This window comes from Triticum urartu, chromosome 6 (assembly GCF_003073215.2).
Source record: "Triticum urartu cultivar G1812 chromosome 6, Tu2.1, whole genome shotgun sequence".
In the NCBI taxonomy this organism is placed as follows: Eukaryota; Viridiplantae; Streptophyta; class Magnoliopsida; order Poales; family Poaceae; genus Triticum; species Triticum urartu.
This window is the reverse complement of record NC_053027.1, coordinates 450,362,829-450,380,957: the sequence shown is the minus strand read 5'-3', so window position 1 is coordinate 450,380,957 and position 18,129 is coordinate 450,362,829. Positions and strand designations below refer to the sequence as shown.

General features: G+C 44.5%; 1 protein-coding gene across 4 annotated transcripts; it reads right to left on the bottom strand.

The window, feature by feature from the left end:
• Positions 1-14,741: 14,741 nt before the first annotated feature.
• LOC125514112 lies at positions 14,742-17,752 on the bottom strand. Of its 4 annotated transcripts, XM_048679372.1 has the most exons (5): positions 16,959-17,752; positions 16,186-16,276; positions 16,031-16,105; positions 15,522-15,595; positions 14,742-14,980 (listed from the first exon to the last, which is right to left on the bottom strand). In XM_048679372.1, the coding sequence occupies exons 1-5, from the start codon at positions 17,279-17,281 to the stop codon at positions 14,947-14,949; spliced, it is 597 nt and encodes a 198-aa protein (XP_048535329.1). In that variant the 5' UTR covers positions 17,282-17,752; the 3' UTR covers positions 14,742-14,946. The 4 variants fall into 4 exon arrangements, 2 of the variants coding, with proteins under 2 accessions (XP_048535329.1, XP_048535328.1); XM_048679371.1 differs by having other exon boundaries at positions 14,742-15,595; XR_007286265.1 differs by having other exon boundaries at positions 14,742-16,105; positions 16,186-16,457; positions 16,587-17,752.
• Between the last annotated feature and the right edge of the window lie 377 nt (positions 17,753-18,129).

Genomic DNA, 18,129 nt, shown 5'->3' with positions numbered 1-18,129 from the left:
CTGCATGCCATACAACCAATCGTGTTTATCTTCACAAGCTTCTGAACAAGACATCTTATGAGCTCCTTACTGGCAAGAAGCCAAATGTCAGTTACTTCAGAGTATTTGGCGCAAGATGCTGGATCAAGGACCCACATCACACCTCAAAGTTTGCACCAAAAGCACATGAGGGTTTTATGCTTGGATATGGAAAGGATTCGCACTCCTACAGAGTCTTCAATCTCTTTCATTACAAAGTGGTTGAAACAGTGGATGTGCGGTTCGATGAGACCAACGGTTCAAAAAGAGAGCAACTGCCAAATGTGCTAGATGAAGTTCCATCCAGTGAATCAATCAAGCTAATGGGAACTGGAGAAATTATACCTTATGAATCTCATCCTGAAGAAGAACTTATCATCTCAGCACCTGATCAACATGAAGACAATGCTCAGTCTGAAGACATTCCTTCTAACAACGACAATGATCAGCAAGAGCAAAATCTTCGCCCTGTACATCCTCGCGTTGCCAATGAAGTGCAGATTGAAAGAATAATTGATAGCATCAATGCTCCTGGTCCACTCACTCGTTCAAGGGCAACTCAGCTAGCAAATTTCTGTGGGCACTTCGCATTCGTCTCAATAACAGAACCCAAGAAAGTTGAAGAAGCCTTCATGGAACCTGAATGGATTCAAGCTATGCAAGAAGAGCTTCAACAGTTTGAGCTGAATAATGTATGGGAACTGGTTAAGCGTCCTAATCCACGAAAGCACAATATAATAGGCACAAAATGGATATACCGCAACAAGCAAGATGAGCATGGTCAAGTTGTCAGAAACAAAGCTCGTCTCGTTGCTCAAGGATATACTCAAGTGGAAGGCATTGACTTCGATGAAACATTTGCTCCTGTGGCTAGACTTGAAGCCATACACATACTGCTGGCCTATGCAAATCATCACAACATACTTCTATATCAAATGGATGTGAAGAGTGCTTTTCTCAATGGCAAGATTCAAGAAGAAGTGTATGTTACACAACCGCCTGGCTTTGAAGATCCAAAACATCCTGACATGGTATACAAGCTCAACAAGGCACTGTATGGCCTCAAACAAGCCCCTCGGGCCTGGTATGACACACTCAAATACTTCCTGAAGAGCAAAGGCTTCATACCTGGTTCCCTAGACCCCACTCTCTTCACGAAGACATATGATGGTGAACTGTTTGTGTGCCAAATATATGTGGATGACATTATCTTCGGCTGCACCAATCAGAAGTACAGTGAAGAGTTTGGATATATGATGCAAGAGCAATATCAGATGTCCATGATGGGGGAGCTGAAGTTCTTCCTCGGTCTTCAAATACGACAACAACGCAACGGCATCTTCATATCTCAAGAGAAGTATCTCAAAGATTGCCTGAAGAAGTTTGGTATGCAAGACTGCAAAGGCTTCACAACACCAATGCCAGCCAAACATCATCTGGGTCCCGAAGACAATGGTAAAGAGTTCGATCAAAAGGTATACCGCTCCATGATTGGTTCTTTACTTTATCTATGTGCATCTAGGCCAGATATTATGCTTAGTGTTTGCATGTGTGCTCGATTTCAAGCGGCACCAAAGGAGTCGCATCACTTAGCTGTGAAGAGAATTCTTCGATATTTGGCTCACACCCCAACTCTAGGATTATGGTATCCAAAGGGCTCAGAGTTTGATCTGGTTGGATTCTCGGATGCTGAATATGCTGGTGATAAAGTTGATCGCAAGTCTACATCAGGCACATGTCACTTTATGGGATGATCACTTATATGTTGGTCTTCAAAGAAGCAGAACTGTGTATCTCTCTCCACTGCTGAATCCGAATACATTGCTGCTGGATCTTGCTGCGCTCAGCTTCTGTGGATGAAGCAAACACTCAAGGACTATGGCATTCATCTGAAGCAAGTGCCACTTTACTGCAACAACGAAAGCGCCATCAAGATTGCCAACAACCCAGTTCAGCACTCGAAGACAAAGCACATTGAAATTCGTCATCACTTTCTCAGAGATCACGTTGTGAAGGAAGATGTTGATATCATACACGTCAACACTGAAGAGCAATTGGCAGATATCTTCACCAAGCCCTTGGATGAGAAGATATTTTGCAAGTTACGGTGTGAGCTAAATATCCTGGAATCCTCAAATGTCCTGTGATCAGGCACACATCCCAACCCTTATGCCTATTGATGACTTAGATGTGCAACACACGAAGTAAAGTATATCTTCAATCAATGAAGACATACATTCTAAGTGTGAATACATTAATGTGGAATTTGACTTCGGAGCGCCACGATAATTGTGCGCCGTGTCTGGGTCTAATACTTCCTATACGGTGGGTAACGCCACCACCAAACGTTCTATTTTGAAGTGTTTCACTCATGGCGTTATATTTGATATGTCTTCACATTTGTTTTGGCTTCGATCTCAACATATCTTCATGATTATCTTCACTATGTTGATTATATAGATATACATATCTACTAGTGTTCTGTCCTCTACAGCATTCACTTATAGCTATGTATTCTTGTTGAATCTTTTGAACTAAGTGAATGTGATCGGACCCTAAACTCTCTATGCTTTCTATCTCAAATTCTATCTCTCCAAATCATATGCATTCTATTGAAACTGTCGAGTGTCTTCTCTGCATCCTTGTCAGCAGAAGATACAGAGACAACCATTAAGTCGTTTTTAAATGCTCATTCCTCCACATGACACCCGGAGAAGTAGGAATGACCACCCGACAATCCAGGCGTGCGTGGGACGTGGAACAAACCCCAAAATTTCGCATAATGGCCACGTGTTCCTCATATGCGAATCGCCAGGGGCACCTGTGTAATAGCGCAGTGCCGCCCATGTACCTATAAATACACACTTCACAGCGGTCATTATCTCTTCTTCCACTCTCGCACGAACCCTAGCGCCACCGCTAGCCCTCGACGACGCCGGCGACGAAGCGCTTCGCTGCCGCAACCTCTCCGACGCCGTCTTCACGCCGACCGCGGACATCGTCCTCTCCGCCGTCGCCGTAGGTGTCCTCCGTCGCCAAGTTAGGGCACGGAAGATCGAACTGCTCGGCCTCATCTTCCACTCCGTCTAGCAGTTCTTAGTGTGGTAAATAAAACTTCCTTTTTACAGCACCGTTGATCCTATGGATTTGTCACTTTCTACCACAAGCAGTTTCTATTCACACAAGTTAGATCTCTCTCATACTGCATCTCATAACATGCCTAGTATATTCACTTGTGCTTTACAAAGTAGTTAGATTCCTCACTTGTACTGATCTGTGGATTTGTACAAATCTGGAACCAACTCCTTATCTATGAGTGAATGTCTTCGCACGATGAGTCAATGTCTTCTAAACTGATTTATCTTCAAAATCTTCTGAGAATGCATATGACCTCTTCCCCTTCCCTCGCACCTTAATGCTGTCACAGGTACATGTCCGTGGGAGAATCCTTTGGTTCTCATAGTCTGCGTTCATTTGCAGAATTCTTACAGCATCACATAAATTCTCCTGAAGCCAGTTCCTGTTGGTCCAGCAAGCAAAAACCTTTGAAGCCTTTCAAGTTAAAATTTATGGCTTCAGAGAAAACAACAAGGAAGGGTGGCAGAAAGCGTCGTGGAGAAATATCCAGAGATCTGCCAGATGACCTCTCAGAACTGTACAAGACAGATCCTGAAGAGGATTATAATCAGCGCAAGGCCCGAATCCAATGGATTCGAAGATATTGGGCAGAACAATGGTTCAAATACCGATTTGTAACCCAGGAATATGCTGAGAAAAACGCCATCAAGAGACCGTGGGGAGACATCCTATACAAGAATCTTCTACCCAGGTCCAGAGATGAAGCCATTGAACAAGGCTTCTATCCATGCATGGTCCGTGGGACACAGCCTGCCGATGCACACCCATCGTCACTACTATGGTGTCGTGACGACAATCTATTCAAGCGCAACTTCCAGTTTGCCCAGAACTCAGCGAAGCAAAACAAGAAGACTTTGGGACTAGACTTCAACCCTGGTCCCTCAGCACCAAGGGCAGATGGCACACGAGATGCAGAACCCAATGTCATCGGTCCTTTCTACAACCTTGAAGGCCTCATCACCCATATCTTGGTTCAAGGGACTGCAGTGAATGAGCCTGCAGCTGACGCTGAATCAGATGAAGCGCCTGCAGTGCCGAAGCCAAAGCAGTTGAAGAAGTCTAAAGCTTCAAAGCCTGCCCCTTCACCAAAAATAGCACGGGCGAAGCCACTGGCAACTGCACCTCCTGAAGACAGTGTGCAGTCCGAAGATTTATCTCGCATCTCCAAGCCCCAGAAGGTCAAGATGCCTCTGCCACACACAGGCCAAGAGCTAACAGCTGTTGCCATTCTGCGCAATGATGACATTGATCTGTCAAGTGATGAAGATCTTGCAGATGACGCTCTTGAGCAACTCATCAAGAGCAAAGAAGAAGCAGAAATCTTCAATGATCTGCCTCTCTTTGATGTGACAATCATCCACAACTTCATTGATGAGTGGTTTGACACGCCCAACATCAGCTTCGAAGATCTGCAGCTACCCATTGGCCTCAGTGTCGCCTTCCAAGGCGCCATTGCTTCAGAGCTAGCTGTTGCCCAGCGCATTGTTGAACTAAAGCAAAAGATTGACTATGAAAAGGCTCAGTTCAAGAAGCATATGGCCAAACTCAGCGTGCAAGAAGTGAAGAACTTCAAGAGTATGATGCACGAGCTCAAGGAAGCCTTTGTAAAGAAACGTGCAGAAGCTCAGGGTTCACGTGAGCGCATGAAGGTTCTGGCTGACAGATGTGTGCAGGCCTATAATGAGGCTGAGAAGCGCAAGGCCCTTGGGCGTCCTGGCATCGACCCCAGGATGGCCACAAAGAAGAAGAAGAAGCCTGCTACGGCTGAACCCGACGCACCAAGGCAGGAAGCAATTCCGATTGTCTTCCCAACTAGAATGACTGGCTCGAAGCCAAAAAGCCGGTCAACCGCTTCAGAGCTCAAGAAGACAATGACTGCTGAGGCTGAAGCCAAGAAAAGGAAACATCCTGAAGCCTCTCCTACTGCCCCCTCCAAGAAGAAGAGGAAGACCAAGAAAGATCGGGCTGCTCCCAGAGAGCCTTTGATAGTTGAACCTATTTCTATGGTCTATCCTAAAGCTGAACGCCAACTAACAATCCATGAGCCTACTTCCACTGAGGCTCATAAAGCTAAAGACTTTCCAGCAGCTGATCCCATCGCTGCTGAAGACATTGGTCAACATGACCATGTAGAAGATGGTGCAGTCCTTCCTCAGAAAAGCGAACTCATCAGCATTGGTCGTCCACTGACGCCAATTGCACAGGATGCTTCATGGGCGGATCGCCCACAAGAGGAAGAAGACTATGAGGCCCAGCCCACTCCAACTCCACAGGCGTCGCCCGTGTTGCGCAGGCTTCGCAAAGGTCCAAGGCCTCAAGTCTCTGCTGAAGACAATCCGGCTACATCAACCGCGGAAGAAGAAGTCCCACAAGTTGCCACTCCCTTGTCCCACCAAGAAGCAGTTCTCAAGGAGAACATGCTTGTGACCGACCCTCCAGCTCGTCAAGTGGAGGATAAAAATCTTGAGGCTGCCACAACCACCAATGAAGCTAATGTGGAGCCCTCCCCAACAAAAGCATCAGAGGACAGCGAAGCCACTGATCCCGCCACTTCTGTTCCTGAGTCTGCTGCCGGTCCCCAGTTCGACTATCATGTTGAGCACAGGCCTCAGGTACAGAAGCCAATCTCAAGATTGCCAAGGTTCCCAGGTCCTGCATCAGCACCTGGCTCCTTCAATATCAATGGCTTCAGAGCAGACAACACATTCTTCGATAGCTCCAGGAACCCCTACTCAAAGGAAAGGATATCATCTGATCGGTTCTGGAGCTATCCGCAGCGAAGCTATTACTCATGCATTCTTTACAACCAAGGTCGCATCTTCCCACACAAGCGCCTTGACATTGAAGCTATAGCTGGTCTGCCCTGTCTGGAAGAAGCTTTGGATTGCTTCAAGGAAGTTGGACTGCTGCCATTCGTTACTGACCAAGAGCATTGGAATGAAGAGTTGCTGCTCCAATTCTATGCCACACTCCACATCCGCGGGTATAGCAGAGATCCGAAGACTTGGGTCCTGGAGTGGATGATTGGAAACGTTCATCACGAAGCCCAAGCCTTTGACATCATTGAGCTCACTGGCTTGCCCACTCCTGGCGATCTCTACGAGCATGGCTGTGAGCTGCATAGTGAAGCTATTGAGAGCATCTTTCAGAGGCTTGAACCTGATATGAGTCAGATGCTTAGCATGATGAAGCCATTGCCCCAAGATGCTGCTTATCCCACGGAGTTCTTCGTTGAAGACCTTGAGTATCTGCCAAGAACCATCTATCACATCATCAGGCAAACTCTCCGGCCCATCAAAGGGCACTCTCCAAATGCCAAGATTGAGGGTGCAATGAAGACTTTGGTCTTCAATATTCTTCATGGAAAATGCTTCAATGCACAGGACTTCTTCATTCGCCAACTTGCTGCATCAGGCTCTGATCTGTTTGGCTTGAAGTTCTACGCCCCATGGGTAATGCGGCTAATCAAACTTCACTCCGATATCTCATATCAGCCATCTGCTCGCAATCATCGGATTTTTCTGCCTGATGTGGATATCTCTACTGAAGCCATCTATCCTGAGCCTGCCAAGGAACCTCTAAGTCTTCATAATGCAAAGCATCAGAGTTTCTCTCAGAACATTGAAGGAGTTGAAGCAGTCACTCGGGTGTATCCTTTGGCTGGCACTACACGTGCACCACACCCTGCTTCCACTGAAGCCACTGATAGTACAACTGCTCCAAGACCCAAGAAGCACACTCGTGTTCTCAACGACCGAGAGCTTCTTGTGGCTCTTCATCAGAAACAGGATAGGCATCATGACTGGCTGAAGCATCAGATGAAAAGCCTCTTGGTGGATGTTAATCGCATTCGCAATCTTGCCACCAAGAATGCTTTCGTTGCCCATGAAACCTATCGCCGCACATGGAAAGGGCTAACGATGATGTGTTCTGAAGATGATCTTCAAGAGGATGGCTTCACTGAGCGATTCAAGTTTGACTCCACACCTCCTCGAAGGGTTGTGCTGCTAGGAACTCCATCCCTTGAAGACTCTGAGTTCTCTTCCTCTGCTGCAACAGTGACTGCCAGAGTTATCGAGGATGAAGACGATGCTACTTCATCGCCACCTCCTTCAGCACGCTTCAACTCTGCTCCAAGCTCTTCAGCACCGCCAAACACCACCAACGACCCTGCTACTTCACCTACTCCTCATGGGAACGAGTAGATGCTCTATGTCTTCAAACCTTTTTGGTCCTCACTGACAAAAGGGAGAGAAGCATATGAGGTTGATAGTCTTCAAGCGGGTTCATATGGGCGGGTGCTTTATATTTTGCTTCGTGCTTACAACTCTCATTTTGCTACATTTGGTTCTTTGAGTTGTAACATTTAAACTCGATGGTCGTCTGCTACTTATCCGCCACCTTGTTTTGCGATGATAAATTCCGCATGTGCGACGATAAATTCCGCACTTAGATCATTCTGCAGACGTCCATTTTCCATTATGCATGTCATTATCTTCATATACTTTCACATGCATAGTGGATTGTCATCATAAGTTGAAGTGGATCTCCACAAGTACAACCTGCCATGTGCATTTGCATTCCAGAAGCAAATTACTTATATGCACATCTTCAGGGGGAGCCCTTGCAACTTATGAAGACAATTCCTTATCCTTTACAATTTCACAGATTATATTTCCCGTTGAAAACTTCAACTAGTTTGTCATCAATCACTAAAAAGGGGGAGATTGTAAGTGCATCTAGTGCCACCCCTAGTTGGTTTTGGAGTATTGACGACAAACCTAGTTGAGGGACTAATGTGTTTGTGAGAATTGCAGGATAACACAGGTAGAAGTCCCTCATTGATTTGGTTTTCCTAACAGAGATGACCCCTAAAAATGTATGAAGACATTGAAGTCAAAGGTGGTATATGAAGATATTCACATTGAAGACTATGACAAGAGAAGCCACCACATGAAGCCTATGGAGCTCGAAGACTTAGATCCTTCGTAGTTCTTTCTCTTTTGTGTTGAGTCATAGGAACCACCGTACTGTTAAGTGGGGTCCAAGAGAACCAGTCAGAATGACTGAAGTGATGCTTAAACAAAACCTATGTCTTTGAGTGAAGACTATGAGAGCGAATCTTGTCCAGAGTCGGACAAGTCAGCTTTGCTTGCAGCCCAAGTAAAGTTGCCGTGTGAGTTTCATATTTGACCGTTGGAACACGTGTCAGTTCCTTAGTGACCCAGGGTCATTTCGGACAAATCAGGTCGGGTTGCCAAGTGGCTATAAATAGCCCACCCCCTACAACCATAAATGGTTGGCTGCTCAGATTCAGAGTACGGCTTTTGTCGTTTGAGAGCAACCCACCTCGAAGCCTTTGAGAGAGAATTCCTTGCGAGGATAAAGCCCTAACCACCCAGAGCCAAAGAGAATTAGGCATCACTTAAGTCTTCTTGTCTGTGTGATCTGAAGACTTATTACACTTGAGGACTGTGCATCCTCCAGCCGGTTAGGCGTCGCGTTCTGAGCATCCAAGAGACATTGTGGATTGCTGGTGAACGAAGTCTGTGAAGGTTTGGGAGTCTACCTTGAAGACTTACCAGAGTGATTGGGCGAGGTCTGTGTGACCTTAGCTCAAGGGGAATACGGTGAGGACTGGGTGTCCTGAGCTGCGTGTTCAGGACTGGGTGTCCGGGACTGTGTGTCCTGAGATTTAAATACCTAGCCGCCCCAACCAGACGTACAGTTGTCACAGCAACTGGAACTAGTCCAACAAATCATTGTCTTCAACGAGTCACTGATTTCATCTTCCCTTCCCTTTACTTACTGTTACTCCTTGTGAAGTCATTGTATGTTTGCACTATCTTTTGTCTTCACTGAGTGACTGCGTGTTCTGTCTGGCTTCACAATATCTTCCTACCTGATCCTTACTACATTGGTGCTATTAGTCATTGTGCCTTCACTCTATTGAATACTTGACTATGACTTGCCTAGTGTAGTCTACCTTCCGCTGCAGGGTATTAGGTTTATTTCTATCGGTTGTCTTCATAACTCTCATGTTTTGAAGACTTTCATAAAAATCACCTATTCAACCCCCCCCCCCTCTAGTCGATATAACGCACTTTCAACTAAGGTATTGTTTATTCTATATTATGAACAAATATGCTTTTCTGATGTGAGGCACTATAATTGAGATGTTTGTTAAGGATATACGTTTAAAAACACGGAGATTTAAAAAAAGTATGCATGTAATTATATGAAATCATAATCTAATGCCACCAAACTAACATTTTTCGGTAACATAGTATCACATTATATTGCTCAAAGTTCAGTAATGATGATGCAACCATGCATGAACAATTACCCAAATCATATGTTTGTTGGTTTCATTTGAAAAGGTTGTACAGCTTCCAACCTTTCATGACGTATTATATAGCTTGCAAAAACGTCCTACATTGTGGGCGGAAGGAGTATGTGGCAATGCATTTTAAGATTCAAACTACGTAATAGTATAATTTTATGCGACATCTTTTAGTAAATGGATGACACGTATAAAATGTGCTTGTACACTCCTCTAACTTTGACTATTAATATATAGAAAAGTTTTCAAAATGGTCTTGTGATAATACATAGTAACATAGAGTTTTTATGGAAACGGTTTCATAATCTTTTTATAATGCTTTATGAATATGTATGTTCTTACATCAAATATCAAAGCAAAGTATTGTTGCCTTTGTATGATGAAAATGAATTTCAATATTTTACTCGAAAGATGATATAGTTTTCATATCGTAGTAACTGATTAGCATTTTATAGAGCTTGTCCAAATAATGTATATAATTCATAATTTTGCATATGATTATATTCCCAAAAATATTTAATATACCTAGGTGTCTCAAGAAAGGGTTAGTTCCAGAAATCCATGTTGACTAATGACTAGAAATTTGATTATTAAGTAGTACGCAAAAGAGCAGAAGATACAGGCCTTGGTAACAATGTGGAGTTACAAAATGAATACCTTCCGGACACTTGATAAAAACACACCATGATGATGAAGAATCTGGCAACATCGTTGACCTTTGGTAACATAAAAAAATAAGAATAACTAGACCGGTTAGAATATATATATATATATATATATATATATATATATATATATATATATAGGAAAATGGTTGTGTACTCCTGGGAGTACGTACTCCGCTTCTCATATACCACATAGATGAATCTTTTATACCACTTTATTATTTTTAATATACTTCATTAGTAATTATTAGATACCCTCAAAATGAGTTCCATGAAAAAATTCATGTGAGCCTACTATTTTTAAATGTTTACATATATACTGATGTATTTTGTACGTGAAAAAGGTATATTACAAAAAGTACATCGCAGATAATATTTTTTAACAAAACTCGTATTGGGGGTATCTTAGAATATTTATAAAGTATATTGAGAATAATAAAGAAGGTATAATTAGTGCGTATATGAGGTATATTGAGAATGGAGTACATACTCCCAGGAGTACAGAAAAGGAGTCCTATATATATATATATATATATATATATATATATATATATATATATATATATATATATATATACTCATGCCTACCATCTCAAAATGGCTAAATTATCAAACCTACCTTAAAATAGTATCAACCATGTTATTCCCCATGAAATTAAGAAGCGCATAAGAGTTTAAAATGATTCATGTGATTTAAGATCAAAAGCAAGGCACCCACTGCCATGCAGATATCATGCAAAAAACTTCAGGAATAAAACGCCAGTCACTGGCGCGGGATGGATCGTTCCTCGTAGACATTTACTTTCCACTTTCCATTGATAGCACGCTCGCAGCCTTGGCAAAGATTGATTGATTACCAGTTTTAGCAGAGCGTAAGGATGGTCGGAGACGCCCTCAACGTGATAGCAACTTGCACTATCGGTGCTGTACTTGGCAGTGTTGTGGATAATGTCATCTAGCCACGCATTGATCTTCCTAGAGAGGATGTAATCTGCGTGCTAAAGTTATGGAAGAACTTGGCGGCAGCCAAAAACCAGTCGTGGCTAACGACATCCACGTGCATCTAGTAGGTGAGCACACGGACCAACTGGTTGGCTTCAATCCAGCTGCGTAGGTCCGTCTTGGGCACCAGCTCATGCAGTCACATGAATCCCACAACTTTTACCATTGCCTTAGTTTGTGATTACTCATTGTTTAATCACAAGCCGTACAGTCAATTTTTATATGGTTAGACAACCAATCTCTAGATCTCAATACTTATAGCATGATGAATCTCGCCAATCCATCAATCTACTTTCCAGCTAATAACTAATTAGGATTTATCTTTGTAGCATGGAATTAGTCTTTCATGGCAATTAAGCTCAAAAAAATTGGACCAAGCCCAAGAATTGTCCTTCATCCTCTATCTTTCTCTGCTCCTATCGGCTGCTGCCTTGGTCTCTGCCAATTGGATGTATGTCCATCTCTCTTCTGATTAAATTATCCTTGAAGCAATCATGTCGTGAGCTGCTCCTGTCTGTATCTTCTTCTACCCTTCAGGTATCTCTCTTTGTGTAATTAGTGGATAGATCACACGCACGAGCGACATAAAAACGTAAGGAGTGTTGCATACACGCAACAGCAGATTGGTCTCTGCAGCGGCAACAACGCCCCGTGAAGTGGAGCTCACTGAGGTAGAACTTGGTGGCCGCGGTGATGAACTCTGGAGCTGCGACCAGCAGCAGCTTCTGGTGGTGGGCTGCAGCGATCAGGCTGGTGGAAGGCCGACCACCTGTTGACGGCCGACCATATCTCGACACACCTTTTGTTTTCTTGTCTCTGAATTTCTGTTGGATGCATCACATCTAGGTGTTCTTTCGGCCATGCGTAGACCACATGCACGTACATGTTAGCTTGATTAATTCAACCAAGCACATCACAAGTCCATGGAGAGAAAATTACATCCTCATATTCATGTGTTTGGCAGAACAGATCGAAGGAGTACCTGCGTCTCCCAGCCGAGTCGATCCGGCAGTCAGGCTTTAGCTTACGTCCATGCATGTATTATATTTTCATCTCTTGGCAACAGCGATCGGTTCAGCTCCAAAGTAATCAAGCTAGCCTCTGTTGCCGGAAAGCAGTCGGCGTTGTTAAGGTTGGGCCTTCAGCTGGAGAGAGATGATGCATTGTTTTCCATGGGAGATGACAAAGAAGATTGGTTCAGAACCAGAAGATATGATGGATAATACTTCATGTTATAACTATATGGAGTGTTTTTTAAGGATTAATATTGTTACCAATTTGCTTCACGGGGAGAAGAGGCGTGGTCCTTTAGGACCCATGCGGATAGGTTTTTTTGTGGGGAAAGTTTTTTTTAGGGATTTTTGGCTTGCTGAGAATTTTTGGATTAATCTACACCGTAATAATTCGGTCCCACGTAGATTAACGGCTCTTAATTTCTAATTAACGTGGGAATTTTTAGGAAGTCGGTAATTAGTATAGGTATAGGTATAGATAGATAGATAGATAGATGTTGGGTTAGTGACCGACCTACTATCAATTGCTTTGGTGATGTTCCTGTAGTTGAGGTGAGAGCCACCAACTCGCCATGGACCGAGGTTATCTGACCGAACACCTTGCCATTCGTCACACGCGGTCACCTATATCTAGTGAAAACACATTAATTTTTTATTTATTTTACCTACATGCACACTTAATTATGCTTGCATGCATGTTCAGTAACTGAAGATGTTAGTATTATACAGCGATATTAAATGCAACCAAAAAGAATTTATTCATCTTTAACATAAATTTTGGTACATAAGTCAGTATGACACATGAGATTTAATATTACACTCATATGCAGTGAAGTTATCACCATTTATTCCCCTAAAAAAGATGTATTGTGTTGAACGGAAGATTCAACTCACTTATAGGACGTTCATTTTCATGTCATTCCGAATGAATAACAAATTGACCGAATTGACACTGCACATACAAAATAAATCAAATCAAGAAAAACATGCAAGCAATTTTTATGTTAAAAAGGTGTAAGATAGGGGTACCTGCCATTGCACCCTTGCACTTGAACGTACCTCATAGTCACCTATTTTAAGTAAACATTATCTCGCATCTGAGAAGAAGAATCAAGACGTTGTTTGAGTTAATGAAACATGTTTAGTGTGCATGGTAAAAAAAGGGAAGCAAGCTGTCGTCCACATGTTAGAAGTCAAGTAAGTTAATTACCAGAACTGGACTTTCTATGCAACACTCCCGTCTGCATTTTGCCAGAATAATTAACACAGTATATTTGAAAATCATTCAGATTATCTGGAAGTTAAATCTAAAGATAATAGACCGATCTAGCTAATAGCTGGCTAATTGGCACGATAAGACGACATAGAAGCCCTTCATGGGCAATATGCTGACAAGACAACCATGCACCTGCATGTAATAGCTTGTAATTACGATCTCAGAAGAATGTGTTTAACCGCTGCACACAGCTGAAGCTAAACCAAAGGCACGCCGCCATCTACACGCCGAACAAAACCAGGCAGTCAAGCACAACACCACGTCCACGGGGATCATGACCATGATGTGGCGCCGCAACAACGTGCGCCTCCAGGAGAACTGTCTTGCCCTCCTTCATAGCCCGCTTTCCTCGAGCAGTCCAGCTGTGCTTTCTCATCTTTCTCATCCGCGGACGCAATACTCGCTCCACGCATGAATCATCGCCTAGGAGCACCAATGCGTTTGCAGCGGCGGATGAGCTCGACATCAGCGCAGCGTCCGCGCGAACCGCGAACTGCCGCACGACGCGGGACACGGCTTCATCGCGGAGACGCCTCCTGGGTGTGGCAATGCATGCACCACATACGCACTCCAGGAACCGGACGACCTCAACGCTGCCCGGTGTAGGCTCCTCGAGGACCCTGACATCGAGGTACATGCAGCTGTCGTCGGCTGCAAGGAACATGAACGTGCGCCGAATCGTCATAGGTGTGATGCAGGGATGGTGCCATCGGTGGTGCCCCGGCGCGTGGTTGAGGCAAAGCACCGCCAGCGCACGGGCTGCCGTTGTCGCACTCGTGCTCCGCCACCGCCAACAACGCAGCCCCGTGGTTTGAAAGTTGATGGCGTGGTTTGGATCGAATACAAATTAACTGATGGATTTCCCTGTTCTTCGATTTGTAATAGAAATCTTCTCTGAGTTGTAGATGAATTAGGATTGGATTTTCTTTCTTTGGGAAAAAAGGATGAAGCAAGGGGAAGAGACAGAGGAGGCAGCGCAGGAAGAGCCCAATGTAGGAACATGACCCAGCCGCCAAGTTGGGTTCGTTAGCCCAAACTAAGCCCAATGAACTAATCGTTTTACTTGACCGATGGCACAAATCTGGACGGACGAACATGCTATGCTATTAGTACCATCTCATTTATATTACGATTTTGTCTATACGAATCGTAAAAGCGTATTACAACTGGGCTGAAGCGTATTGTGACGATGAATCCACGGAATCAATCCATGCTTTATTATTAGGGAAATATTATTAAACATGCCCGTGCGTTGCTACGGGCCCAATAAATACGGCTCAAAACCCTCACAATTCAACGTCCTCTATTTCAACAAACAAATAAATTCATCGACAAACAAATGATGGCTGCACCGAATTGGGCTTTTGCATCCGATATCTTCCTACAATAAATTGAAGCGAACTATAAAGAACTCACTTTACTCATTAGTGGTACAAAAAGTTCAGCAACACGGATTCTTTATTAGTGCTCCTAAACCCCTTAATTAGCACATCATTTCTCTGAACACTTGCAAAGTCTGCAGCATCTACAAAAGATTATAAAATGTCTTACTGTCAGTTTAATTAGTAATTAGATGATAAAAATATGACACGACAGTCAGATTTAGTTTACAATCTTATCTTATGGCAGTATTAGTAAGAGAAACCATAATTATGAAATCGAATAAATAGATCACTAAAATAACAAATCTCTGTGACCAAATCAAAATATTCAGAATAACAGAGTGTATGGTTGTGCCTAGCAGGGAGTACTTCATGTTCTGTGATGTCGTATAGTTCTAGTGGCACATTGCATACTGAATGTGAGGTATTTATAGCAAAACAACTTCATATCCAACAATAAAGTAGTAAATTACACCAGATCAATTACAAATGGCTAAGTCTTTCATTAGGGAGGCCGTTGGCGTAATTAGGATAAACTTTGATAGTGCTTGATGTGCAGAACTGAAAAACTAACCACAAGGTGTAAGAGAAGGCATTTCCAGTGAATGGCGCCATGTACAGTTCTTATCCTTTTATCTGATTAGGAAAATCATGCACTGAGGTACATGCAGGAAGAATATGTACCTAGGAAGTGAGGAGCGTGTGGGTGACGGGCGCCCGTGAAGACATGGTGACAAAAAAAGAAACATATATGCTCCCTTGAAAAAAGAACATGTTAGCAGTGCTTGGTGAGATGGCATGTATATAGCTTATATGAAGCACACAAACGGCTCTGCTTTCTTAAGTGTATTCTTTTTTTGTAGGAACCTTTCTAAGCAAAATAATGGTTTACAAATACCTGATGCTCTTCATGTAAGTGTAGACATAAACTCAAATACTACAGGAACGGAACTTTCAAAAGGCAATCATTGGAATTGTGTGAATCAGGCATGTCCCTACTGCAGTATTGAACAACTTTTGTGTCAATCAAAAGGCCATGGACAACACTTCCTGCTTCCGCATCATACATCAATATCCCCATGTGAGGAAAACAAGGTGGCTACCTTAGAATCCTCAGCCTACACACGTTCCTTGTCTAGCATCTGGAATTGCATAAAAAAAATCATAATATTACCATAAAATAGGAGACTAACTTCTTGCGATCGGCATGAAGATACCAACGACACAAGGATTGGCAACACATCACGCTTCTGCATTAGCTCAAATAGCTGGAGCCAAAACCAACAATGAGGGCGTTAGATTGGTGAATGCAATGCTCCTGGGAACAGCAAGAGCGTGAGTAGCTTACCATCTTGAAATAAATCATGAGGGCACCTTGCGTGTTCAAAAAGGCATCGGTTTGAAGAATCCAATGAACCAATCGCCCAAGGTTGCCACATCTGAAAAAATGTCAGATAAGAAAATTCGGTCAGATCACGTGACAAGATCGACAATGATTCCCCATGTAATTTGACGAAAAAGAGACAGCTCGAAGGGGAGAAGGAAAAGGCAAAGGTCGTCACGAGCCTTTAGGAGATGGGCGTTCTTGTGGGACAAGCTCGTGACCACGCCACGCTGCATCTGCGCCCACAGAGCGGAAGCAAAGGGGGACGAGGAACATGTCAACGAGCAACAAGAAATCGAAATCGAAGCTGGCCGAATTGGCGGAGGGAGGCGGGCGGGGGCAGATCTCGTGGCCTGGCGGCTCACCTTGTCCTGCGCGCTGGCCTTGGCCTCGTCCTCTACCGCCGCCGCCTCGCCGTGCTCGTCGTCCTCCAAACATCTTCTCAGATAAAGAAATTGTACCAAGAGGTTTTCCAATTTTCAAGACATCGCAAAACAATCTCCTTGTTCATGGCATTCGTGGCTTTCTAGTTTATATGTTCAAGTCACAAGAAACAGCTCCAAACTGGGCCAAGAACACAATACATTATATGATGCCAAAGCTACCACAGCCCCTATCACAGTGCAAATGAATGAATGGCTTCATGAACTGACCAGCCAGCAGACTTCCGCCGAAAAAACATAATGCAGTTATGCAAATGATTGTAATTTTCCAAAGGAGGTGCGATGCAAACTTACTTTATCAGAGGCGCAATGCAGATTCTGAGGTTAGGAGGAGAGAACTGTAAACAACTTGTGTTGGGCAAAAGGGCAAAAGCTCGAACATGTGTTGTGCATGCTGTCGAGGTTACCGGGCGCGCAGTAGGCGACAGTGTCCGGGTGGTCGCGGTGCGCCCAGAAGGCGGCCACGGCGGCATGTCACCCCTGCGCCACCACGCTCCCCTGCGGCCATGCATCCGCCAGGTTGCGCCGCAGCACCACGTACTGCACCACCACGTCCTCGGCCTCCTTCCTCGCTTCCTCGACGACAGCGGCGGTGGCGGCGGGAGATGGAGCTGCATCCGGCGTGGAGGCCGCCGCGCTCATGCTGGCTGACGGTGCGCCCAGACGGCATGCACCCCTGCGCCACCATGCTCCCCAGCGGCCACGCGTCCGCCAGGTCGCGCCGCAGCACCACATACTGCACCACTACGTCGTCGGCCTGCTTCCTTGCTTCCTCGACGACAGCAGCGGCGGAGGGACTTCGCGTCACCGTGCCGGATCCCTCCTTCTCCCCCGCCCGCTAGATCCCGACGCCGTTGTTCTGCATCGAGCAGACGCGTCGTCCCTGGCCGCTCGAGCTACTGCGTTGACCAGATCCAAAAGCTGCGCCCGAGCGCCGCGACGGGGGCGGCGAGCGGGAAGAGGTGCGGCCGCGGCAGGCGGGTTGAGGTCGGCCGCGGCGGCGAGTGGCGCGGTGGTGGCTGGGGAATTTTGCACAGGCCAGGGTCGAGGCGAGGAGGCAGATGCGTATTTCTTTTTTAGCGAACCGTTTTTCTGGCAGAGTAATGATGGATTTCGGGTTAAGTACATAAAATAGGAGGGACTATTTTGCAAAAAAGTCCGGCAACAGTGAATCCGGAGACTCAATCCATGCTTTATTATTATTAGGAAGAGACTACTACAAGCATGGAAAGTAAACTAGCTAAAAGCTACAACTAATTTTTTTGTTTTTTCTTAAGGTTTTTCAAACACACAAAAAGAAAGCTTAAAAAGAAAATAAACTAGCATGAATATTACAATGAAAAAGTATGAGCACCAACAACTCGCATGAGTGTGTGGACATGAATGTAATGTTGGTGAGAAATACGTACTCCTCCAAGCTTAGGCTTTTGGCCTAAGCTGGTCTATGCCCACGGATCAAAGCTCT

Bases quoted from the DNA above. Each gene is read 5' to 3' on its own strand.
- LOC125514112 (XM_048679371.1), bottom strand. From the start codon at position 17,281: ATGCAGCTCCATCTCCCGCCGCCACCGCCGCTGTCGTCGAGGAAGCGA. The intron at 16,277-16,958 runs GTAAGTTTGCAT...ACATTTTTTCAG, and splicing joins TGCATTGCGCCTCTGATAAA to ATGTGGCAACCTTGGGCGAT. The intron at 16,106-16,185 runs GTAAGCTACTCA...TTTTGGCTCCAG, and splicing joins TCATGATTTATTTCAAGATG to CTATTTGAGCTAATGCAGAA.